General features: G+C 47.1%; 4 protein-coding genes across 4 annotated transcripts in view; all 4 read right to left on the bottom strand.

Annotated features, from left to right (window-relative positions):
* The window catches only part of LOC311319487 (thrombospondin-type laminin G domain and EAR repeat-containing protein-like), a gene marked incomplete at both ends in the record, with an annotated part of 11,220 nt that extends 2,378 nt beyond the window's left edge, over positions 1 to 8,842 (bottom strand). The window contains 11 exons of the mRNA XM_084451047.1: positions 288 to 520; positions 1,708 to 1,918; positions 4,001 to 4,165; positions 4,510 to 4,580; positions 4,793 to 4,924; positions 5,378 to 5,534; positions 6,262 to 6,355; positions 6,734 to 6,932; positions 7,050 to 7,104; positions 7,231 to 7,454; positions 8,761 to 8,842. Coding sequence (XP_084307173.1) covers positions 288 to 520; positions 1,708 to 1,918; positions 4,001 to 4,165; positions 4,510 to 4,580; positions 4,793 to 4,924; positions 5,378 to 5,534; positions 6,262 to 6,355; positions 6,734 to 6,932; positions 7,050 to 7,104; positions 7,231 to 7,454; positions 8,761 to 8,842 — 1,623 coding nt within the window. The remainder of the gene's footprint in view (positions 1 to 287; positions 521 to 1,707; positions 1,919 to 4,000; positions 4,166 to 4,509; positions 4,581 to 4,792; positions 4,925 to 5,377; positions 5,535 to 6,261; positions 6,356 to 6,733; positions 6,933 to 7,049; positions 7,105 to 7,230; positions 7,455 to 8,760) is intronic.
* Positions 8,843 to 11,272: 2,430 nt separating this feature from the next.
* Positions 11,273 to 14,631, bottom strand: LOC311319132 (small ubiquitin-related modifier 3). The gene is made up of 4 exons (XM_084450590.1): positions 14,509 to 14,631; positions 13,490 to 13,618; positions 13,229 to 13,300; positions 11,273 to 12,783 (listed from the first exon to the last, which is right to left on the bottom strand). Exons 1-4 carry the CDS (start codon positions 14,527 to 14,529, stop codon positions 12,721 to 12,723), a joined length of 285 nt encoding a protein of 94 aa, XP_084306716.1. The 5' UTR covers positions 14,530 to 14,631; the 3' UTR covers positions 11,273 to 12,720.
* Positions 14,632 to 15,068: 437 nt separating this feature from the next.
* LOC311319486 (pituitary tumor-transforming gene 1 protein-interacting protein-like) lies at positions 15,069 to 20,560 on the bottom strand (the record flags this gene model as incomplete). The annotated part of the gene is made up of 7 exons (XM_084451046.1): positions 20,449 to 20,560; positions 19,198 to 19,250; positions 18,505 to 18,613; positions 18,223 to 18,325; positions 17,596 to 17,661; positions 16,555 to 16,601; positions 15,069 to 15,100 (listed from the first exon to the last, which is right to left on the bottom strand). Exons 1-7 carry the CDS (start codon positions 20,546 to 20,548, stop codon positions 15,069 to 15,071), a joined length of 510 nt encoding a protein of 169 aa, XP_084307172.1. The 5' UTR covers positions 20,549 to 20,560.
* A 4,334-nt stretch (positions 20,561 to 24,894) lies between these two features.
* The window catches only part of myo10l1 (myosin X, like 1), a gene marked incomplete at both ends in the record, with an annotated part of 54,850 nt that continues 54,744 nt past the window's right edge, over positions 24,895 to 25,000 (bottom strand). Inside the window, one exon of the mRNA XM_084451114.1 lies at positions 24,895 to 24,999. Within this exon, the coding sequence (XP_084307240.1) occupies positions 24,895 to 24,999 (105 nt within the window). The remainder of the gene's footprint in view (position 25,000) is intronic.

The following is a 25,000-nucleotide window of genomic DNA, read 5'->3' as shown; positions in this document are numbered from 1 at the left end:
TGTGCCATGTGATATGAATACCATGCAAATCCTCCTAGCCCGTTCAGAAGCCTCGTTAAAGTGACACCGATGACTCAAAAGGGAGTTGGATCAGCCTCGCCACACTCTGGCCCACCAGGCCTCTGCTCACGGTGATGTCTGACTGAAGCGCCTCAGGTTTACATCATCCTTCTCTCTCTGCCCACATCTTCCCTACTCATGCATAGCATATCAGTGATCTCACTACCCCCCCCCCCCCCCCCCCCAACCAAACCCACACCCTCACCCTCGCTTCTCTGCATATTCACCTTAATCCTCTGAAACTCCCGGAAGCTTCCGTTGAGCCAGATGTAGATGACAGAGTCTATGTGGGTGGTCACGCCGTCAAACGCATTCGCAACAGCCAGGAAGTGATATGGTCCGACGGTGAAGAACTCCCAGTCGTAGGCCCCGGAGGTGCGCAGCCGCTGGTGGACCTCGAACGAGCGCGTTCCTTGGCTCCACCGGTAGAGCACGCTGTCTATGGTGTGGTTGTTATCTCCTGGGGGAGAGAGCACGCTGTCTATGGTGTGGTTGTTATCTCCTGGGGGAGAGAGCACGCTGTCTATGGTGTGGTTGTTATCTCCTGGGCGAGAGAGCACGCTGTCTATTGTGTGGTTATCTCCTGGGGAGAGAGCACGCTGTCTATGGTGTGGTTGTTATCTCCTGGGCGAGAGAGCACGCTGTCTATGGTGTGGTTGTTATCTCCTGGGCGAGAGAGCACGCTGTCTATGGTGTGGTTGTTATCTGCTGAGGAGAGAGCACGCTGTCTATGGTGTGGTTGTTATCTGCTGAGGAGAGAGCACGCTGTCTATGGTGTGGTTATCTCCTGGGGAGAGAGCACGCTGTCTATGGTGTGGTTGTTATCTCCTGGGCGAGAGAGCACGCTGTCTATTGTGTGGTTGTTATCTCCTGGGGGAGAGAGCACGCTGTCTATGGTGGGGTTGTTATCTCCTGGGGAGAGAGCACGCTGTCTATGGTGTGGTTGTTATCTCGTGGGGGAGAGAGCACGCTGTCTATGGTGTGGTTGTTATCTGCTGGGGAGAGAGCACGCTGTCTATGGTGTGGTTGTTATCTCCTGGGGGAGAGAGCACGCTGTCTATGGTGTGGTTGTTATCTCCTGGGGAGAGAGCACGCTGTCTATGGTGTGGTTGTTATCTCCTGGGGGAGAGAGCACGCTGTCTATGGTGTGGTTGTTATCTGCTGGGGAGAGAGCACGCTGTCTATGGTGTGGTTGTTATCTCCTGGGGAGAGAGCACGCTGTCTATGGTGTGGTTGTTATCTGCTGGGGAGAGAGCACGCTGTCTATGGTGTGGTTGTTATCTCCTGGGGGAGAGAGCACGCTGTCTATGGTGTGGTTGTTATCTCCTGGGCGAGAGAGCACGCTGTCTATGGTGTGGTTGTTATCTCCTGGGGGAGAGAGCACGCTGTCTATGGTGTGGTTGTTATCTCCTGGGGGAGAGAGCACGCTGTCTATGGTGTGGTTGTTATCTCCTGGGGGAGAGAGCACGCTGTCTATGGTGTGGTTGTTATCTCCTGGGGGAGAGAGGTACAGACGGAACTGGTGGCATTTCCAATGTGAGAGGACGTTTAGGTGTCCTTTTTAATGAATGAATGTATTAAATTTAAAGAACAAAACAAAACTCAGTTTTGATATTGGGCGGAATAAAAAAAAAACTCCATTCCCACCTTGTCTGTGATTGGCTACGGCGAGGTAGGTGTGTCCATTGATATGGAAGGCCTCCCAGTCTCGAGCACAGTGGGTCGTCACGGCCTGGAAATGCACAAACTTCCTCTTCCTTCTGCTCCACCTGTAGATGACTGACCGCTCTTCCTCCTCCTCTTCCTCCTCCTCCCCCTCCTCTGGTGCTCCAGCCGAGTTCGACACCACCAGGAACACCTATCACCAGAACAACAACAGAGGTGTGTACAGGTGTGTGTGTGTGTGTGTGTGTGTGTGTGTGAGTGTGTGTGTGTGTGTGTGTCTGTGTGTGTGTGTGTGTGTGTGTATATGCGTGTGTGTGTGTGTGCGTGTGTGTGTGTGTGCGTGTGTGTGTGTGTGTGTATGTGTGCGTATAAAGTGCCAATGAAAAGTATTCAACCCCTTGGACTTTTCCACATTTTCTTTGTGTTGCTGTTACAACATGGAATCAAAATTGATTTCATTTTGTTTTTCATGTCACTGATAAACACAAAGAACTGTACTCTAAAATTGACATATTTTCTAAATTAATTAATTATTTAATTGCATTAGTATTCACCCCCTTTGCTGGGACACACCTAAAGAAACTCTTGCACAATCACAGTTCTCTTCAAAAGTCACATAATTAGTTGAATGGAGTCCATCTGTGTGCAACTGAGGTATTTCACATGATTTCAGAACAAACACACCTGTCCTTGGGTGATCCCACAGTTGGTTAGTGCATTCCCAAACTAAGACTTTACCAGGAACACCAAGGAACATTCCAGACAGATCCGGGACAAGGCACCAATCAGGGGAAGGATATAAGAAAAGTTTTCAATATCCCCCGGAGAACAGTAAAGTCTATCATAAACACAGGGAGAGAATATGGCTCCACTGTGAATCTGCCTAGAACTGGCCGTATGTAACAGTCGGAGAGGTCACCAAGAGGCCTATGGTAACTCTGAAGGAGCTGCATCTTCCATGGCTAAGATGGGAGAATCTGTGCACTGTGCAACAGCCCGGACACTTCACACATCTGGGCTTTATGGGAAGAAAACAACTCACATAAAATCTCCGCTAGAACCCCCAAATCGTTCAAGTGCGGCTTGGTGGTGCAGTACCTAGTACTGTGGTACCTAGTACTGTCACCTCACAGCAAGAAGGACTCTGTGCGGAGTTTGCATGTTCTCCCCATGTTTGCAAGGGTTTCCTCTCAAAGAACCCAAGACGAAAAACATGCAGAACAACAGATGCTCTTCATTCTGATCCCTGACCAGGACCTCGACTGAGCACTTGGACTTGGACTTGGTCCCCGGGCGTCACCTCTGCCCCTGGAGGACGATAGCTTGGATGGGAGACATGCAGGGAACACTTTCCACCGGCGACCCCTGATTGCATGTGTGTGTTGTGTGATCATGTGTGTGTTGTGTGATCATGTGATGTGTCGTGTGTGTTGTGTGATGTGTCGCCGCTCGTGTGTAATTGTGTCAATTGCCGTGTGGTGAATTAAAGACCCCTCGAGGTCCCACATTAATTGGAAGAAGTTTCAATGGTCTGATGAGACTAAAATGTTGGGTGTTTGGTGCAGGCCTAACACCACATCAACCTAAGAACACCATCTCTACCTACAGCAGCGGGGACTGAAGAACTCAACAAGATAGAGGGCAAAATCAATGGAGCAAAGTAAAGTACAGAGACATTCTAAAGGAAAACCTGCTGCAGTCTACAAGAGACCTGGGATTTGGGAGAAGATCCATCTTCCAGCTTGACAATGACCCAAAACATACACCCACAGCCACAGCGGAGTGGCTTAAAAGCAAAAAAGTCAATATCCTGGAATGGCCCAGTCCCAGCCCAGACCTCAATCCAATTTAAAATCTGTGGCAAGACTTAAAATGTGCTTTTCACCAAACCCATTCGATTTAATGGAGTTTGAGCAAAAAATAATAGGCGACAATTGCTGCATCCAGACATGCAAAGCTGATTGAGACTTACCCAAACACTCACAGCTGTAACTGCTGCCAAAGGTGCTTCTACCAAGTATGAACTGGGGGTGAATATGGAAGCTTTTTATTTGTAATTAATTCAAGAAAAAAAATCATTTTTTCACTTTGACATTATAGCATTATAGAGTTATTTGTGTTTATCTTTATCGGTGGCAAAAAAAAAAGAAAAAAAAAGTTGATTCCATGTTGTAACAATAAAAAGTGGTAAAAGTCAGAGGGGGCTGAATACAGTACGTTTTATAGACACGTTATGCATGCATGTGAGTGTGTGCTCCTCCCGTCTCCCTCCTACCGTCCTCCCCATGGTGAAGTGCCTCCAGGCGAGCGCCCCGCGGGTGCTGATGTTCTGGTAGAGCTGGAACCCCCCGCTGGGCGTCCACAGGTACACCGCCGAGCCCTGGGCCCGGGACCGCTGCGCTGTGGCCGCCATCAAGCCCACGCCCGGCACACGGAACACCTGGATACATAGATGATAGATAGATAGATAGATAGATAGATAGATAGATAGATAGATAGATAGATAGATAGATAGATAGATAGATAGATAGATAGATAGATAGATAGATAGATACACATCCAGTCTGTATAAATATATATGTCTAGGAGTACATCCATCCATCGATCCAGGCCATATAGATATATAGTAATACACGTACATACCTCAACACAGCAACAATCAATCCCCTTAACACAACGATGTCACTGCTGCAACAAAAACATACTAGACTAGACTATTTTCTTGCAATTAAATGTGTTCTTTATGTGTTGTATTTCATAACGCAGACGTAGAAAAGCAGACACCTCGATGTCGTATGTTTCAGAGCTGGTGGACAGGACCTGATGTTCCACCACGTAGTCCAGACGTTCACGCTCTGAAAGAGAGGAGGCGACTTCTTTAACCCTTTAACAGTGTGTTAATGAACGCTGGTGTATTTTAGACATGGCGTACTGCAGGTGACTAATCTGAGTGGGGGGTCCCACATGTAAAAGCACCAGATATGCATGACAGCGTGACATAAGAACAGGGGTGGCGGGTTGGCTGGTGAGTGCAGAGAGGGGGGCGGGCCCCCGGCCGTGACCTCACCCCGGAGCATGGACACCCAGGCGGAGCCGTCGCAGAGGAAGAGGCCTCTCCTCAGGGGGTCGAACCACAGCTGACCGCGAACCGACTCTGAACAGGAACGATTCAACCCCACAGAGACACGCACCTCTGCCTCTAAGAGAGAGAGAGAGAGAGAGGGGGGAGGAAGGACAGAGGCAGAGAGATAGGAGGAGAGAGAGAGAAACGTCATCTCTAGGTCGTCCTAGGGGCCTAGAGAACGTAGCTATTGCCCCCCCCCTTCCCCTTCCCAGGGACTTTATTTATTATATCTATAGCATGTACATAACTCACCCATGACCCCCCCCCGGTTATTTATTTATTCAAATCCATATACAGTAGCATGCACATAGTCCATCCAGACATTTATCCTATCCCAAAGTGTACTTATTGTGTAATTTGTGTTAATTTGTAAAATTGTCATTTTTGTCAATTGGAACTTTCGAGCATTCGAGTTTATCTGAAGCATAATCTTGGAGGCGGCAGCAGCATTTCACTGCGACTGTAATCGTACACTACATGTGACGATTAAAGGGAATCTTGAATCACTGGAGCTGGGGGGTGTCGTACCGTGCGGGGTGAGGGCGGGGCCCGTCTCCGTCTGGTTGACCGGCAGACCCAGCAGCATGGCGGGCACGGCCAGCTCTGCCACTCTGGGGCTGGACGACGGGCAGACCAGAGACCTGGCATCAGCGCCCGGAGACAGGACCAGCTGACGGATCAGTCCCTGTGGATGAGAGGAAGTTCATATAGACAAGACAACGACGACGACGATGATGGTGGTGGTGGTGGTGGTAGTGGTGGTGGTGATTGTGATGATGATGATGATGATGATGATGATGATGGTGATGGTGATGGTGATGGTGATGGTGATGGTGATGGTGATGGTGATGGTGATGGTGATGATGGTGATGATGATGGTGATGATGATGGTGATGATGATGGTGATGGTGCAAACACACACCAGTATTTGCCATGTCTCTCCTATAATGCTTTTTTAGCCTCTCTTAGTCTGAAATGTAATTTAATGGAATGTATTGCTTTATAAATGTTCTTAGCCGGTAGACAAACATACTCCAGGAGCTTGCTTGAACGCCTTGTTGAGAGGGGTCAGGGAAGAATTTTTACAGCTCACTTATCTGGCCCCTGGGTGATTACTGTTTTTGCTTCTCTCTGGAATATGTAGAGAGTGGGTCGTCTGCCCTCCTCCCTTGTTCTCTGTAAAGCGCATTGTGTTGCCTCTGGGTATGAAATGCGCTATACAAATAAAGCTTTGATTGATTGATTTATTGATGATGATGGTGATGATAAAGCTTTTGCATCACTATTCTATGCAATATGGCAAAATGTATGTGTGTGTGTATGTGTGTGCATGTGTGTGTGTGTGTGTGTGTGAGAGAGAGAGAGAGAGAGAGAGAGAGAGAGAGAGAGAGACAGAGAGAGTTCTTACTCACTGAGAACAGGCCTTTCCACCTCCCCAGGCCTCCGATGTGGAACCTTGCTCCCTGGGATCCCAGCTGAGACGGGAAGGAGCTGGACCGAACACTGCTGAGCACCATAGCAACACCGTACAGATGTTAACGCAGGGAGAAACAGTCAGAAAGAAAGAGAGACAGAGAAACAGAGAGAGAGTAAGTAAGTAAGTAAGTAAGTTTTATTTATATAGCGCATTTCACAGCACGAATGCACAAAGCGCTTTACAATACAGATAACACATAAAAAGGAAGAAAGAGCGACATACAAAATGCAATACATACAAAATACAGTACAGGCAGTTACAAAATACAGTACAAGGCAGTTTCCAGGGTTCAGTCCATGTGTGTGTGTGTGTGTGTATGCCTGAAGGCCTCTGGCTGAGGACTCGGACGGAATGTCCGAGAGAGAGAGAGAGAGAGAGAGAGAGAGGGAGAGACTGGGTAAACTCACAGCTCCAGAGGTGTGCCGCAGTCTGCGGTGAGCCTGGCGTGGTGACCGGCGACGGCCAGGACCAGCGTGTGCCAGCGGTTGTCGGCCAGCCGTACGCCCCGGAACACCCATCGCTGGACGACCCCGCCGCCGCCCTGGAACAGGAAGTGGAAGCGGTCTCTGGAGAAGCGCAGGCCCAGGAGCAGCCGGCCTCTGTCCCTGTCTCTCCTCCGGTCTCTCTCCTCCTCCGCCTCGTCCGCCGTCTCTCTGCCCTCCTCCTTCCTCTCCGTATCTCTCCTCGTTCCATCTCTTCTTCTTCCTTCTTCTCCTCCTTTACTCGTCCTATTCTGTTCATCTTTTTCCTTCACCACGGAGAAGATGTACTCGTTTTTCTGGAGGACAGGATGAGACACGTCGATAATCAAAAAAAGTCAGATTTCAACGATGGCGTCGGACTGCGTGGAAAGCGGGGGGGGAAACGAGACGTTGTGCCCGACGACCCTTGACCCCCCCCTTACTTTGGCTGCAATGCGGGTGACCTTCAGGGTCACGACGATGGAGAACTCTCCGGGGAAGAGGTCGCAGGTGGCCAGGAGCTGGGAGGAAGGGAAGCTGAGGGAGGGGTGAGGGCGAGAGAAGTGGACGCCCCTCACGCCTCCAGCCTGGATCATACGCACGCCTGACATGGGTGCGGGCGCCCCCCCGGGGAGAACGTGCGACAGGAGGTCCAGGGGGAGCAGGTCTGCGGGGAGAGAGAGACACAGAGAGAGAGAGAGAGAGAGAGAGAGAGAGAGAGAGAGAGAGAGAGGCTTTACCACCGTAAAGACTGTCAATCAGTATCCCTGCACACCGCACTGATCACTGTACACAGACACACTGTACATACACACTTAAAAGTTACCATTTAAATACACTTGTAGATATTACACTTACTTATTCACTCATTTCACCTATTTGTATTTTCATTTATATTTTTACATTTTTGTGACTTTTTGTAATGTTTGCTTCGGCAATGTAAACATTGATTTACCAAGCCAATAAAGCCCGTTGAATTGAATTGGAATGAGAGAGAGAGTGAGTGAGAGAGAGAGAGAGAGAGAGAGAGAGAGAGAGAGAGAGAGAGAGAGAGAAAGAGACTGTGAGAGAGAGGGGGTGAGAGAAAGAGTGTGTGTGTGAGAGAGAAAGAGACAGAGGGAGAGGGAGAGAGAGATAGAAAGAAAAAAAGACTGTGAGAGAGAGGGGGTGAGAGAAAGACTGTGAGAGAGAGGGGGTGAGAGAAAGAGTGTGAGAGTGAGTGTGAGAGAGAGAGAGAGAGAGAGAGAGAGAGAGAGAGAGAGAGAGAGAGAGAGAGGAGCATGTGAGAAATGTACGCGTGAAACTTCTCCCCTGTTATTTCCCAGGCAGGTGACGGGGCGGGGGGGGGGGGCGGGGTGGCGGGTGGAGGCTGGTGAACCCTCAGCCGTCTATTAAGCTGTAAACTAATCGACTGATCACTCAGCTCTGGGGCCGCGACCCCGTCCAGCACGGGAGACGGCCCCAGGCGCGGCAGCAACGTAGGTGTGTGCGTCATTAGGATCGCTCAGATATGGGGGGATTAATACCCTTCTTCCCCACTGAGAACCAGTGTATAATCTGTACAGAATGACATACTTTACAGCCAAACTAGGAGTATCTACTGTATGAATCTACAGTATCCACAGCATGTCCATACTCACTGTAACAGTGTGAATGACACTCCCAAACACATACTGTACACAGGGGAATTTATCCCTGAGGGCAGACACAGATTTTGCAAAGCAATATGACACCATCAGTGAAACAGTGATTAAAACTGTTATGAACTTCCCAGGCATCGCAGCCATGTATCTTTGCGGTGGAGATGTGTGTGTGTGTATGTGTGTGTGTGTGTGTAGTGTGTGTGTGTGTGCGTGTGTGCATTTCTGTGAGAGAGATTTTATAGAGATAAAAACATAAAAACAACATCTCTATAGCACTAAGAACAGAATAGAATCGCGTAGAATAGAATAGATAAACATAGAATAGGTTACCTGAGCAGGGTCTCCATGTCCCTGTCACCGTGGTAACGACCCTCGGGACCAGAATCAGCAGCAGCGGTATCAACGGTGACATCACAACTCACTCCAATCACTAACGAGCGGACGGATCCCGGCACCAACTCAACCTCATCGCCCGGCTTCTCCACATGGGTCCCTTCAGCGTCACCGGGTCTGTGTGACCGCCTGCGGACACCCGCCAAGAGTCCTTCCACAGACGACAGACGGGTAGAATCCAGGACACCAGGTCCGAAACTAGGACCTAACCAAACCAACAGCCGACCAAAGCAACCTACAGTAGCTGTAGTGTACTTATATGTCCAACCAATCGTGCTGAGGGTGAACCCCGTACCTCCCGCCCTCCTTCAGCAGAGGGAGGCTGACCCAGAGTCCCACGACATCAGCGCTTTCAGGTGATCTCTGGTGGCTCCCGAACGGCTCCTCCTTTAAATACCAGAGCCATGCAAATAACCAACCCGCCTGCCAGTCACCCCGGCCTCAGAACCCTCTGATGTAGCATTACTGCCAGAGGGCCCCGGAGATCCTCCTCCCACTGTCTGCGTGCATGTGTGTGTGTGTGTGTGTGTGTTTATGAGAAAGAGATAGATCGATAGAGATAGGCAGACAGACAGGCAGGCAGACAGACTGGGAGTTGTCCTTTTAATTAGAGGAGGCTACAAAAAAAAGACGGAAAGAAAAAGAAAACAATTTTGAAAGCAGTCATACAGTAGCACCTGTGACCTTCACTCCATCATAGCTAGCTGGAAATGAACTACGTTATTGCCATATTATCATGTTATTGGAGAGACTGAGGGATCTGTTAGTGTGCGTGTGTGTGTGTGTGTGTGTGCGTGTGTTTGTGCATGTTGCAGGTTCTTATGTGCCCATCTGGCACCAATGATCAACTGTGCTTTCATAAAAGATTGGCAAATATTACATTGTGAACTTGAGATGAAATCTCAGAGTGGACTAAGACGGGGCTGAGATGAGAGAACGAGTGGTACACAGGGTTGAGAGGCACCAAACCATAATTATAGGCTACTGTAATCTTCACCAGTCAATGGAAAACCTCAGAACTGATACTGTATGTATGTGTGCGTGTGTTTTGCCTTAGACTAGTTGTAGACATAGTCTTGTTTGTATAGCTGGTTTAGTTTGCTCAGGTGGATTTAGTCTCTGATCAACCACATACAATGAGCGTTTAAATATTAACTATTGTTTTTTAGTCTGTATCAAGCAACACCATATGGTTTTCCAGTCAATAGTGTGGTAAGGTGTGTATTGTAATACCGTATTTGTAATGCCATGGTATCTAATACACTGTGCTCTGTATGATCTGTGTGTTATGTGTGAGTGGCACCTAACATTTAGGCTATTTATCTATCTATCTACAAACCACACAATGACATTCAATTATGACTACAGGCCACAATGCAAAGACATCATTTTTGAAGGACCTCAGAAATCCACTCTGAACATTTACAAGGCAAATGCATTGTTTTTCTTTACCACCTCTCTCCCACATAGACGACTTATCTCTTCAGCTCTTCCTCTCATCTCAATCAAACCGGCCATCTCTCTTCCTTCAAGGCACGACTTGGGTGGGCGTTGGGACGGGCGGTGTCCTACAGACAGGCCTGTGTGTTGAGAGCAGGAGGGCGCGGTGGCGAACCCCACAAGGCCCGCAGAACCCTTTCCCCCTTCCTGCTTTGACTAGCCCCGACACCCGATAGCAGCCTATCACGCACTTCCATCTATCCACGCGGCTAAATCTGACCCACCGATCACCCTATCACGTGCAGAGATCGAGCAGGGCCTGTCGTCCCAACGACCGCAGGTGTCACAGCGAGATGTGAATGGTGGATTTATCAGCTTCTCAACCTCATGACGGCCGCTGTGAATGAAGCAGAGACACAGTGACCTTGGATTACCTGTTCCGTTGCCCTCAATAAAAATATGTCTGACTTACAGTATGAGGAAGGCGATATTAGAGGTTCAGCAGTGCCACCCGCTGGTGTAAAGCCTACAGTTCAATGTAAAGGGGCTTTCTTACAGGTATGTGATAATGGTAATGCTTCAGATAGCCTACTGTACACCTGGCAATGTGGAAATATCAACCCAAATACTTCATAAGCAGTTAATTCAACAGCTGTTCTATAGTCAAACACACAGGTTTAAAGAAAATGATGCCGACAGCAAATCTGAGTACCAAACTATATTTATTGTACAGTAGTAAAAGACGACAAATAATGTACAAATCAGTAGAGAAACAAATAACCTGTGGGAATTGACAAGATCTGTGGGAACAGAACACTACCCTTCCACCCCCCTCCCATACACCATGCTTGAACTGGAAGCTGCCATTCTCCACAGATCCAAGATCAGTTTACCCCCCTCCATCCCTAACAGAAACCATTATGGAGATGAAGAGATATCTGACTCTAGATCAGGGGTTACGGGCAACTTCCAGCCCCCCCCTCCCATTCCCACCCTATATACCCTCCCAATGTATCCAAAAGCAGAACAGCTGGAAAGATGGCTGCTGTGGGGGCTGGTCACTCGCCCGCCTTAACCCCAAAATAAAGACAGAAGGTATAAAATATCCTGTATGCTATGTGAGGATAGGTTCCCTTTTCACTGCTTTCCTTCCAAAACTCCTTCAGCTCGTCTCCTCCCCCCTCATCAGAGCTGATGCTGCCTTCCAGTTGCCTCGGGGGCTGAGATTTTCCTAGTTTGTCGTCAAAAACGTCACCTGAACTGGGATTTCCGGCCCGTTAACTCTGGGGAGGGGGAGTATCCCGATTTCCCCTCCGAACTCAAATCAAGATGGCTGCTCTGCGCATCAAACAATACGTGAAAGCTGTAGTCAGACTGTTTATTAGCGCTTCTGGTCTTATTTGTGTCTCGTTAAATCAGTCACACATACACACACACACGACTGTCGAACTACAAAGATGCGGCTAAAGTGGGTTTTTTGCCTTTCGTTTCTGGGACGCGGTGAAACGTGGTGACCTCAGGTATGACGTCAATCCCAACAACAAAATTCCTACTTCCCTGGCGACTGGAACGCAGCACGAGAAAGCACTGGACGGGTCCACCGCACAATCTTCACCTCACTAGGCCTGCGCGTGTACTGGGAGGAGAAGGCAGAGGAGGAGGAGGAAGCAGTGTCCCTAGACAACATGCCAGTCAAAGTCTGACCTCCAGACAACAGTCTGACCTTAGTGGGCTTTCCACTGACCAAAACAAATGAATTATGACAATTAGAGTTCAGTCTTTGGAGTTTTGGTCCAGACCCCCACTTCACATCATCTAGCATCTATTTTGATTCTTCTTCTGTACACAAACAAACAAGTCCCCTGGGTTGTACATCTCAATAAAAAAAGAAATAAAGACTGAAAATAGCATAACTGTTCAGCAAAAGCCCCTAATTTGGAAACCAACTTAAAACACAGAGACACAGGAACCAGGGCCACTGAGCAGGAAGGGAACTGATAAGTGATTTGATGGAGGAAGATGGCCATTTCTATTGGACAGGTTGAAGATGCTGTTTCCATGGTTACTTGGCGGAGGAGTCCCCTTCGATTACCGGTCGACCCGCAGACCAACCGGGGACACCCTCGAGATCTCTCCACCCAATTATAAAGCCAGGATGCTAATCAACTAGGAAGCCGATTGGCCAGCGGAAAGACCCGGAAGCAATCCAAAGACGAATCAAGCGCACTCCTGACCGAGACTTTTATTTTAACATTTGAGAGAAGCCCACACTACACCCCCACCCCCCCATTCCCGCATATTGACTACGACCGTGAGACATCTTTACTATTAAAATAACAAGTAATAAGAGATAAAAGCAGCGGGGCAGCGGGAGAAGAGTGGAGTGGTTGAGGGGGTGTGGTCTGAATGTGGGCGTGGTCTGAATGTGGCCATCACTGAGGGGATGGGGGGGGTGGTTTAGCAGTGCCCGCCCGTCTGCTGCTGGAAAACATCTATGGTGTCTTCATCTTCCATCTCCAGCTGAGAGAGAGAGAGAGAGAGAGAGAGGTTTTGTGATTTAAACTAAAAGTTAATTACTATGCTGTTATATGTATGCTTTGGCATGTAAGATGCATCTTATACCAATAAAGCAATTTGAATACAAAGAGGAGGGGAGTGAGTCTTTGGGTGATGGAGGAAAGCATACAGAGGGGTCATTGAGTGACAAAAGCTTCAGTGAAAAGAAAATTTAAAAAAATTAAGTAAAAGGTACTTTTAAAGTAAGTTAAAGGACTGCACTTGTATAGCACATTTATCCAAAGCGATTTACAATGAAGGCCTCTCATTCACCTATTCACACACACACAAATGACAGCAGCTGCCAAGAGGTGAAAGGGGGGAGGGGGGGAGGGAGAGAGAGAGAGAGAGAGAGAGAGAGAGAGAGAAGGGAAAAAACACTCCCATTTCTGTGGTCGGCAGGCCGTACCTGTGCAGGTGTGTCTGTCTCGTTGATGGGCTGTCCGTCAAACCTGAACCTGATCTGCCTTATCGAGAGACCCTGGAGAACAGAACAGAACACAGCCTGTCAGGAGGACCATGGCGCTGACGTTTCAGCAGCCTCACCGCGCCCCTACTGAGCCCGAAACTAAGGTGGTGAACAGTGACCGATGGAGAGTTGGTCAGCTTTACTGTTAGCGGTCAGTTTTACAGTTTAGCGGCGTGTATCAATGTTGCCTAGTTAGCTCACCTGTCGTTCGCAATAGGCCTTCATAAGCTTGCTGAGGGGGGTGTGTCTCTTGATCTTGAACTGGACCACCGAACCGTCCTGCCCCGCAACCTTGAGGTTGATGTGGTCGTTCTCCGTCTTCACACCCTCCTGAAGGAGAAAAAGGTGATCAGAGTTAGGTTAGGGATGTGAAACATCTGGCCTCACCAGTGGCAGCATCACTCACCGTCATACGAGCTAGCAATGTTCCGGATGAAACAAGAGCTAACACAGCATTAAAGGTTAGCTAGAATGTACACGCACGGCCAGAGAACATCCTTATCCTTAAGCTATGGTTCGTTTTAAGATAGGCTTTGTCGTGCAGCTGACAGGTGTGAACATTAAATGAACACTGTCGGCACAACCAGCAAGCCAGCAATTAGCCAGCCAGCAGAGTGGGTCTGCTAATTAGGAACATACCGAGATGCTGTGAATTAGCTAACTGTTAGCATCACCGTTACTCCAGCTTAGTATCCTAATGTCATATTTCAACTATTCTAAAAACACCCCGTGCCAAAGCAAAAGTAGCAGAAGCATCGATGGATTGGGTGTGTGCTTCTAAACGGCGTCACCTGTACAGGGTTTAGGTCATTTTACAGGGTTTAGGTCATTTTCGCGGCTATTTTTTGCGTCATTTTGCTCGCTGCGCTGCGGACGTAGCGTGGTCCCGCTCCCACAAAGAGAAAACCCGCAAACGACAAACGGTGAATTACCGAACTGAAAACCATCCCGATAACTGGGGAGGAAACCATCAAATCGTACTTTATTAACTGAAATTTTGACATGAATTGTTTTTAACACGTCAGGATGGCAGGATCGTATTTTCTCCTGAAAGGTTAGCAGGCTCTCATTCATTTGCGAAACAAACACTGCGCCGATTCAGACAAACGTGCAATCCAGGCCATTTTAGATTGCACATCCGAGGAAGGATCCGGCATACGCGTATTAGCCATAGTTTAGCCAGAATCACTGATAACTCGTTCACAGACAGCTTGTCTTACCTTAGGCTTCTCCTCCGACATTTTGTTGATTTTTTTTAGGGGATTAACGAGATAAATTGTTATTAGGGATGTGTTTCTCGTTCCACCTCTCTCCTGCGCGTCTCCTCTAACGTCGCGAACGCGCTTGAGGTCCTGTTAGACAAAAATGATTGGTTGTTCGAGGATCACGTGACATGAAATTAAGGGAGCGCGGATACGGGCACGCGTACGTAAGCAAATACTCGGGCACGCGGAGGGGAGGACCCGCGGCCCCCGCCGAGAGTAGCCCTGCTATTTTCCCTTCGTAGATTTCAAAGCGATGTGATTAGTGCAAGATCTAACGCTTACACCAGTTCCATGACTTTAAATCCATAGAGGAGCGTCCACAAGGGCACTTTTCAGAAGTGGGACACTCAGGAGCAGAGCGGGCCATCTCACCGCCTCTAGTTGGCTCCAAACAGCTGTGACTGGTGCGTGAAAATACAATGACCTCTTTGATGTTAATCAAAGGTAGCTTAGCTAAAATTCAGGGCCGCCGAATAAAAATTTAATAGTCCTGATAAGGGGAACATTTACTACTGCTACTGGCGGCCAGATGGGGGCTCTCCATCACCTCGGAGAGAGGGAGAAAGGACATCTCAGGACCACACATGAGATATATGTATGACGCTGTACCAGCCAATGACATTAGCAGATATGCTACTTATCTATTTAGCCTAACTCATCCGTTCTTTCAACTCATACGTATGCTGTATGTTGTATATATTTAGTATTAGATTTTTATATTTTTTTTTAATTTTTTTGTAGTAGTACCACAATGCTTTACTTTGGGCTTTTTTTTTTTTTAACTTTGTTGAACACACTTAGAAACTAGTGGTAAACATTTCACCGTAGCCTACATGGTACTAGTATGATGAAGCATGTGACAAATTAAACTCAAAACTTTGAACACACATGCTGAGAAAGAATTTCACTAATTTCCATGCATGCAGGAAACCCTGGTCTATATCGACCTTCTGCGAATCTAATGACTATATAATCACACGCAAAAAATAAAAATTTGGCATTTTATTTGATACATTACAGCAACATTCACCCTTGCTGAAAAGGCCTGCATTTATAGGCAAACATTCTTCAGGCATCTACTGTAGCATTTAAAAAAAAAAAATGCATATACTTAAAACAATTCATCGGTTGGAAGAGAGTGTGTAGTGTGCACATTTGATCATTGTCAGATAAATACAGAATCATATGGAGATTAGGATTTCCCTGGAGAGCAGTTTCTCAGTACCTATACCATTTCAAATAAACCCATACCCTATAACGTCAATCTGGAAATGTATCAGTTTGGAACTAGTATCAGACAATTTTACATAAAAAAGAAACATACAAAAATATAAATAGATGTCCATATCTCTCATAAGGCAGCTACAGTATATTCAGTAACATATATCACCAATCAAGGGCCAACCAAATTGGTGTGATATGTGAGTTGTGCCCTCACACTGTTCAAATAGGATTGAGTCTAAGAAAGATTAGGTTATGCGGCTTGGAGTCAGAGGTTATTACAGGACAACGCTGCGCCATCCAGCCCAGACTACAGCAGGGTCTAGATATCACAATATTCTCATGATCGTCGGTCGGGGGCCAGAAGTGAAGAAGCAGGGAGGTTCAAAGGTCAAATATCAGCTCAGGAGAATTTGGAATATTGGTTTGGTCCCTTCAGACCTGGAGAGAGAGGGAGATGGAGAGACAGACAGACAGAGAGACAGAAAGGGAGGGAGAGAGAGAGAAAAAGAGGGAGAGAGAGGAAAACAGAGACAGACAGAGAGAGAAGGAGGGATGGAAAGAGAGGGAGAGAGAGATTGTAAATGATTTGTCATCTCACACAAAGTTATGTTTCAGTGTTTCCATTTCCTTGTTCCTTTACCCAGGGTTTAATGGCGGAACTGAAACGGTGCTTCTAACAGACAGGTATGGGGAAACGTTTTGTGGAAGGTGTGTGTGTGTGTGTTTGTGTGTGTGTATGTGGGTGGGCGTGCGTATGTGTGTGGGTGCGTGTCTTACCATATTTCGTTCTGATTTCCTCATGTCTCTGTTTCATCTCTGACCTCCTGTTATGTCAAAATAGCCAGATGAAAGTTGTTTATGGATGAAACATGGTAAACACACACACCATCCTTTCTCATCTGCATACTGAGACACACACACCCACAAACCCACCCACCCACCCACCCACCCACCCACCCACACACACTATTCAAACATTATCACAAACTAAATGTCTTTAGAGGACTCTCCAACCCTCAAGATGAATACTCATGTAGGTCACAAACCGGTTGGGGCAGGAAAGTGTTCTGTGACGTGTCTGTATGTGGCATGTGTGACAGCTGATATGGAACAGCAATGACAAAGCACCTTAGGATAGTGTCCTAACTTCTGATCACTATCACAGTCAGGGCGCTCAAGAACTACACACAAACAAACACACACACACACACATACACACACGCACACACAATAATAATAGCATAGAATTATAGTCTAATTGACAAGTATAATGCTCCTCAACTGGGATTTATGGAGCCAGAGTAACACACACGAGTGCATGCATGCACGCACGCGCGCGCACGCACGCACGCACACACACACACACACACACACACACACACACACACACACACACACACACACACACACTTTGGAAAGGTCTCAATCTCGCTAAAACAGGTCAATTGCAGCTGATCTTAAATCAGGTCTAAGCTGCCTCCCATACTGTACGGCACTTGACTAAAGTTCACTGTACAGTATCTCCCTGAGAATGTGAATATCTAGGCCTAGCACATCCTGTAAGCCGCTAGAGGCAGCCATCTTGGGACTACGGAAAACTGAACACATTCAGACTCTTATGGAAGGGCTTTGTTAGTTCTGTTCAGGGTGACAAACAACATGTCACACCCTTCCAGACTGAACACCAACAGCAACAAATATGCAACACACAAGGACACGCACACACACACGGACGCATGCACACGCACGCACGCACACACACACACACACACACACACACACACACACACACACACACACACACACACACACACACACCTTTCTTCCTGTTTGTTCCTTGTCTTTTTGGATTGTTTGTCCATCTTCGCCTCGAAACTGTCTGACCTAGAACAAGAAATGCACACACATACAGATATTAGATTATCTGTATGATGACGGTGCTTCTAGTCACTATAGATGGACATGCCACGGTGCGCATTACTTTACAGGTGAAAACACACACAGACACAGACAATATTGCTTAACCAAGGCCTCACACACAATCTCTGAAAATCATCCCAAACAAGAAAATAAACAAAACCGATCCAGCATCGCTGGCTGATGACAACTAGATAATCTAGATCAACTAGAGAGAGGCAAACAGAGACACAGGAGACATGATGAAGAGGTATTTATGGAATGTGAACAAGTGCATTGTGTGTGTGTGTGTGTGTGTGTGTGTGAGAGAGAGAGACAGGAGGAGTGACACAGAAATAGAGACTAGCTACGATATAAATCTCTCAGTCAAGAGCTTGTGCTGCTACCAGTAGCTTTGAGCCAATCGGTCATTGTTTTACTGGGTATACGTGTTTACGGGTTCCTGTTCTGATAAAGTCGATCCAGCACACTGTGTTGCCTTTGTGTATGAAATGTGCTATTTAAATACAGTTTTGATTTGGCTCTTACCCAATGTTCTCGCACTTGCAGCAGCAGAACAGACAGATGAAGAAGGCGAGGATCAAGACTCCGCCCACCACGGCCAAGGTAATGATCAAGATCTGGAAGTTCACTGCATCATGGGAAAGAAAAAGAAAGGAATACACAGATTATTTTTAAGTGCGTGTGTCTGTGTGTGTTTGTGTGTACAGAATATGTGTGTGTCTGTGTACAGTATGTGTGTGTATGCATGTCTGTGTACAGTATGTGTGTGTGTACTGTACTGTACATTTACTGTATGTGTTCTCTTACGCCAGCAGAGCGCCCAGCGGGCGTCGTTGAGGGGACAGAGGTCATGGGGGGGAAGGATGGTTTTCGAAGGGTATGTTACACATGTCTTGGTTGGTATACACCACAGGCACTGTAGAGGGACACAGACACAGACACACACACACACACACACACACACACACACACACACACACACACACACACAATGATTACTTTATTCTGACAAACACTGAAGCTTTCAGGGACTCATACTTTACAGGTCATTCAGATGGATTTAGTCCTAAGTCTGTGGTTCAAACTCATGAGAGAGAGAGAGAGAGAGAGAGAGAGAGAAAGAAAGAGAGAGAGAGAAAGAAAGAGAGAGAGAGAGAAAGAGAGAGAGAAGGAAGGTTGCTTCTGTATTCAGTTACTTCCCCAACCAGTCTAACAGGTGTGGGAGGAGCTAAAGAGTTGAGCCGAGTTGATACACCTGTAAGCAGTAGCACCACATAACACCTCCTATTACTTCTTACTCTATCTTTCTCTCACACACACGCACACTCTCCCTCACACGCGCACCCCCCCCCCCAACACACACACAGAAATGTTTCATAAAGGGATTAACTCTTCGTGTGGTCCGACCAGGCAGTGGGAGTGTGTTGTTGTTGTGAGCCGGGCAGCAGCAGAGAATGGGAGCAATCCAGCCAAAACGAGGGGCTTTAGTCCCACACTCACCGTCACGTTATTCAGGCATTCCTCACAGCTTGTTCCGTTCTTAGTCTCACATGCTGAGGGAGAGAGGGAGGGAGGGAGGGAGGGAAGGAGAGATGGGTGGTGACTGCAGTGAGGATGCATTCATGTTTGATCTCTGATAAAGAAGGCTTTGGCCTATGAGGAACAACAACAGCAGCAGCAGCAGCAGCACAGAAGACAATGGAAGCTTCTAGTCCTCAGGACACAGAGGCCTGGGTCTCTGAGGGGCCATGAACAACAGCCAATCCCCAAGAGAGGTCAACCATGGAAACACACTCACACATATACCAAACTACACTTAACACCAACCTCCAGACACCTGATTCAATTTTTTATTATCGAGCTCTTAAGGTTATTCATATTTAAATGGAACTTCATCTGTCTACGTTCGGGAGGGCGCTGAGAAGGACCTGAGAACAGCTCGTCTCGGTCCTGGTGAAAAGTTTCAGTCCCCTAAGGCTGAATGAGCCAACTCCCTTAACACTGAAAAACTCAGAATCATGGTGCTTGGAAAACTAAACTGGTTCAACTCAACACATGACTCCTCACTAAAAAGCCTGGAATCCTCATATTAAAACATGCAGACTTCCCACTGAGCAAAGACACATCTAAAAGACGTCTTTTAGATGTCTTTTTGTCTTTTTCGGACGTCCAAAGACATCCAATTAGGAGCCAGAATGAATGTTTTTTTTGACGTTCAGATATTGAACCCGTTTTGCACGTCCACAGACGACTTAGAGGGGTCCAAGCCAGACGTTTGAATATTGAGGGGTCCAGCAGACGTACGAATGGGGTTCTGGACCGACGGACATTATTAAGACATGATCTGAACGTCTCCCTGACGTTGTGTGTTTGCTGGGTTCCCTTGTTATAGGCTATTTTACATAATCTTATTTAAGGGTTTTCTTGTTAAATTCTAATACTACAGGCCCGGGTCAAGTGTCTGAAATAAGTGAGTCACTGACTGTCCCTAATATATCCTGGAGGTTTTAAAACGAAATGTGTTTATTTCTTATAGATGACCTGAGGTCTAATCCCGCGATGCTATGCCTATGCTAGGCTACCCCCTGAAATGGTTTGTGGACAATTAATGGAAACACTTTAAAAATATGTTTATACGTTTAGGGGAGAAAAACTTATAAAATTAGGACTACATATAAGATAAAGGCCTACATCGATTATTCTGAAATAAAGGTTATGGTGCAATCGATCATAAAAGTGTCACTGATTTACCTACGCCCGGTGCGGAAGTCTGCGCGAACACCATCGCCGATCCGATAAGAAGCAGGGCAACTGGAACAAAACTCCGCAAATCCATCTTAAAATGAAACATGTTTCCTACTAAACCTACTCCAACTCTCCGAAGTGTTTTCTACAGCTCCTAACACTGAAAACCTGTTGAGTGTGATTAGCCAAAAGTCCCTTCTGCGTACGCGGCCGTAGACCTCCTCCTTTTTTCCACCGAACACAATAACTATAGGATCAAGCGTGCGTGTGCGTGCGTGTGCGAGTGTGTGTGTGTGTGTGCGTTGCGTGCCTGCACACGATAATTTCGCGCACAATAATTCCGATACCAAAGGACAATTTCCAATAATAGGACAATTTCCAATAATTTATTATAAGCATACTTTTGTAAAGCCAGTTACAAAAAGGCTTAATTAAAAAAAGAAAAAATAACAACAAACAATTTCTCTCTCTTTCTCGTTTTTTCAAAGAAGCACAATGTTTAACAATATAATGATAATAACCATAACGTAAATCACACATACAGTAAGTCCAGCCCTGGCCGCCTGCAGCTGGAGAAGGACCCTGGTGTAGAAGTCGTCTGTAAGTACAGACCTAGGATCAGTTCACCGTCACAAATGTTCACCTCAACAACAGCATTGGCTGGCACCATTGACCGCAGATCAGCAACTTACGGCACCCATTCCTACCCCTACATATGTGTAGCCTATGTATTAGCAGTGAGAGGCAGAAGAAATGACACAGTTCCAGGTTCCATGAATATGGCTTGTGGATTTACCCAGACATTCCAAACGTTCCACCCATCACAGCCACTGGGGCACATGACATGCACATGAATTGGAGTGTGTGTGTGTGTGTGTGTGTGTGTGGGGGGGGGTTTCTACTCATACTGGCTCTATAGACGGGAGTCCCAGTGGCTGTGAGTGGTGGAGCACATCCAAGCAGAAAACACAGGGGAACACCAGGTGACTCGTTAGGGTGACTCGTTAGATTGACACTTTAGCGCCACCTCTTACAGCAGGTTCACAGTCTCAGGGCGTTTTCAGACCTCAGGTGCAGTGGCTTTAGAGCGATGTCATATGTCATGTCACCTTCCTGCAGTGCCCCCCGTCTGGAGAGATGACAACATGACAGTACACCAGGCGGTCTCAGACACACATGCACACACACACACACGCGCACATCAGCCTTCCATCAGTGATGACTGACAGCGCTCCCTTATTCCATCAGTTCCCATAACAGTGTCTGACCCAGTCCTCTCCCTGATCTCCCTGGGTGAGCTGCTAGCCACCCCAAATATCCTCTGACGCTCTGAAATACATACGGCATAAAATAAACACCCCGAACGTCCATTTAACCCCCCCCAACCCTACACTCACCCCTTTAAATTCATGACATCACAACATCATTCTCTTGTGAAAGTTTAGTTATGTAAATACTCTTATTTCCCTGGTACACACTCAACAATCTTTATTATTCCTCGTTATTTTTTTTTCCTCAACCCCCCCCCCCACCCTCGTCAACTGTCAGACAGCACATTTGCATAACACCAACATCACGCACACTCACAGTAGCATTCCAAACAGCAGTTTAGGAAGGGAGACAGTGGGGGGTGGGCATACAGATGTCACAGCTCCACAGACGGCCTCAAATCTCCCTCTCCGCTCTGGGAGCAGAGGGTCTGGTTCAGCCACGCCCACATCATTTGTAAAAGCACCCAGTGGGAACGCAGAACATGACAATGTAGAGAGCTCCGGGAGGATAACTTGTATAGCTCTGACCGGTATGAAGGTTTAATACAAAACGTGATGTTGAGAAGACGTCACGTCACTGGGCCGCTCTGAGGGACGCATGTGGACGACCGCTCCACGCCGTACTGGCGGCTCCATGTGTCGCGGCGCCAAGGGCTGAACCGCCATGACGTCTGCGTGACAGTCAGACAGCTCAGCTTGTGAGGGACCCGTTGGCATTCTAGACATACATTAGTGAACCCTTTGCTCATTTAAGAATTTAAAATGGCATCTATATACAATACAGTGACCACTAAAGTCTATTATAGTTATACCTACAATGTGGGTGCAATATACAAAACAATGTGTGTTGATCAGTTTATGCGTACATGTGTACATGTAGGTGTAGATTAAATGCAAATACAGAATTATGCAGTGTGCATTAGTATGTGGGCACAGAATAAAATAATGTCTCAATTGTCTCAAACTCTCCTGGTTGATCTTAGAGTTGACATTGTCATTCAGCCTCTCTCTCTCTCAGACGACCCTCCATTGCCCGGCCAAGGAAGACGGCTTCCCCAGGACTGAGGCTTCGAAATCGGGATGTTCGTGACCCGAGGGGCCCCTGGAAAGCCTCCTGTTCTGGCTCTCCAAAGGGTTTCTGTGAAATCATTCACGTTGTATCAAGTCACCTCCTGTGTACTCCCTGTGGCCACATGACACAGGTGTGTGAGGTCATATCCTTTAACACCGGACGTGAGTACTTTGCATTCTGATTGGCCAGGGGACCTGATTTACCATTGGCCCCCACCAACTCCCCTATATATAGTCAGATAGAGAAAGAGAGAGACATCAATGAGATAGAGATATATAGGGGTAGAGATAGAGATATAGAGGTAGAGATAGAGAGATATAGGGGTAGAGATAGAGAGATATAGCGGTAGAGATAGAGAGATATAGGGGTAGAGATAGAGAGATATAGTGGTAAAGATAGAGAGATATAGGGGTAGATAGAGAGATATAGGGGTAGATAGAGAGATATAGGGGTAGATAGAGAGATATAGGGGTAGAGATAGAGAGAGATATAGCGGCAGAGATAGAGAGATATAGGGGTAGAGATAGAGAGATATAGGGGTAGAGATAGAGAGATAGGGGTAGATAGATAGATATAGGGGTAGAGATAGAGAGATATAGGGGTAGAGATAGAGAGATAGGGGTAGATAGAGAGATATATAGGGGTAGAGATAGAGAGATATAGGGGTAGATAGAGAGATATAGGGGTAGACATAGAGATATATTGGGGTAGAGATAGAGAGATATAGGGGTAGATAGAGAGATATAGCGGTAGAGATAGAGAGATATAGGGGTAGAGATAGAGAGATATAGTGGTAAAGATAGAGAGATATAGGGGTAGATAGAGAGATATAGGGGTAGATAGAGAGATATAGGGGTAGATAGAGAGATATAGGGGTAGAGATAGAGAGATATAGGGGTAGATAGAGAGATATAGGGGTAGAGATAGAGAGATATAGGGGTAGAGATAGAGAGATAGGGGTAGATAGAGAGATATAGGGGTAGACATAGAGATATATTGGGTTAGAGATAGAGAGATATAGGGGTAGATAGAGAGATATAGGGGTAGAGATAGAGAGATATAGGGGTAGAGATAGAGATATAGGGGTAGAGATAGAGAGATATAGGGGTAGAGATAGAGAGATATAGGGGTAGAGATAGAGATATAGGGGTAGAGATAGAGAGATATAGGGGTAGAGATAGAGAGATATAGGGGTAGAGATAGAGAGATATAGGGGTAGATAGAGAGATATAGGGGTAGAGATAGAGAGATATAGGGGTAGATAGAGAGATATAGGGGTAGAGATAGAGAGATATAGGGGTAGAGATAGAGAGAGATATAGGGGTAGTTAGAGATATAGGGGTAGAGATAGAGAGATAAATGGAGTTAGACTAGGAGACAGTGGACTTCCACTGTTGGCAGTGTTCTGGGAGGGGTTAAGGGTGGGGTTAAGGGAGGGGTTAAGGGAGGGGTTAAGGGTGGGGTTAAGGGAGGGGTTAAGGGTGGGGTTAAGGGTGGGGTTAAGGGAGGGGTTAAGGGTGGCGTTCTGGGAGGGGTTAAGGGTGCCGTTCTGGGAGAGGTTAAGGGTGGGGTTCTGGGAGGGGTTAAGGGTGGGGTCGGGGTTGCTGTGCTTGTTGTCATTGGTCAGTTTGGTCCGGCAGGAGGAGAGTGGAGGGAGTGTGAGTGTGCTTGAACATCTGCATGCAGGACTAGAACTGGGATGTAGTACTGGGATGTACGTAAGGGGGACCTGTCCCATAAGACTGGTTGTGTTTTTTCCCCCATGCTCTTTTTTAAATAGACATCTACTCCATTTTCTGGTCGTATATCTTCACCACCCCCCCCCCCCCCCCCTCCCCTCCCCCCAGTGGGGCTCCATGTAGGGCCCCTATTGCAACCCCTTTTCCCAGCCTTGAGATAGAGCAGTGTTTGTTAGAAAAGACACCATCTTAGATCATCTCCACCATTTTAGATTCCCTCTTGAAGATCAGCTGATCCGTATGTTGGCCTCCATTAAAAAAAAACAAAAAAACAACAACTGACAAATCCCAGGGCCAGAAGCGCTCCGCCCCTGCTTCTTTCCGATAGGCCTGCGCTGCTGATTCAAGGGCCGTGATTGGTGGCTGGCGATCACCTGACCCAGGCACTGGCAACACTGGAGTTGGACATGATGCTGCAGCGCTTCTTCACCATCATGTTGATGTAGGCCCTCATGATCTTGGTGAGCTCACCCACC

The sequence above is a fragment of the Borostomias antarcticus genome, assembly GCF_949987555.1.
Source record: "Borostomias antarcticus genome assembly, chromosome: 16".
NCBI lineage: Eukaryota > Metazoa > Chordata > Actinopteri > Stomiiformes > Stomiidae > Borostomias > Borostomias antarcticus.
The sequence above is the reverse complement of the archived record's forward strand: the minus strand, read 5'-3'. Positions and strand labels throughout refer to the sequence as shown.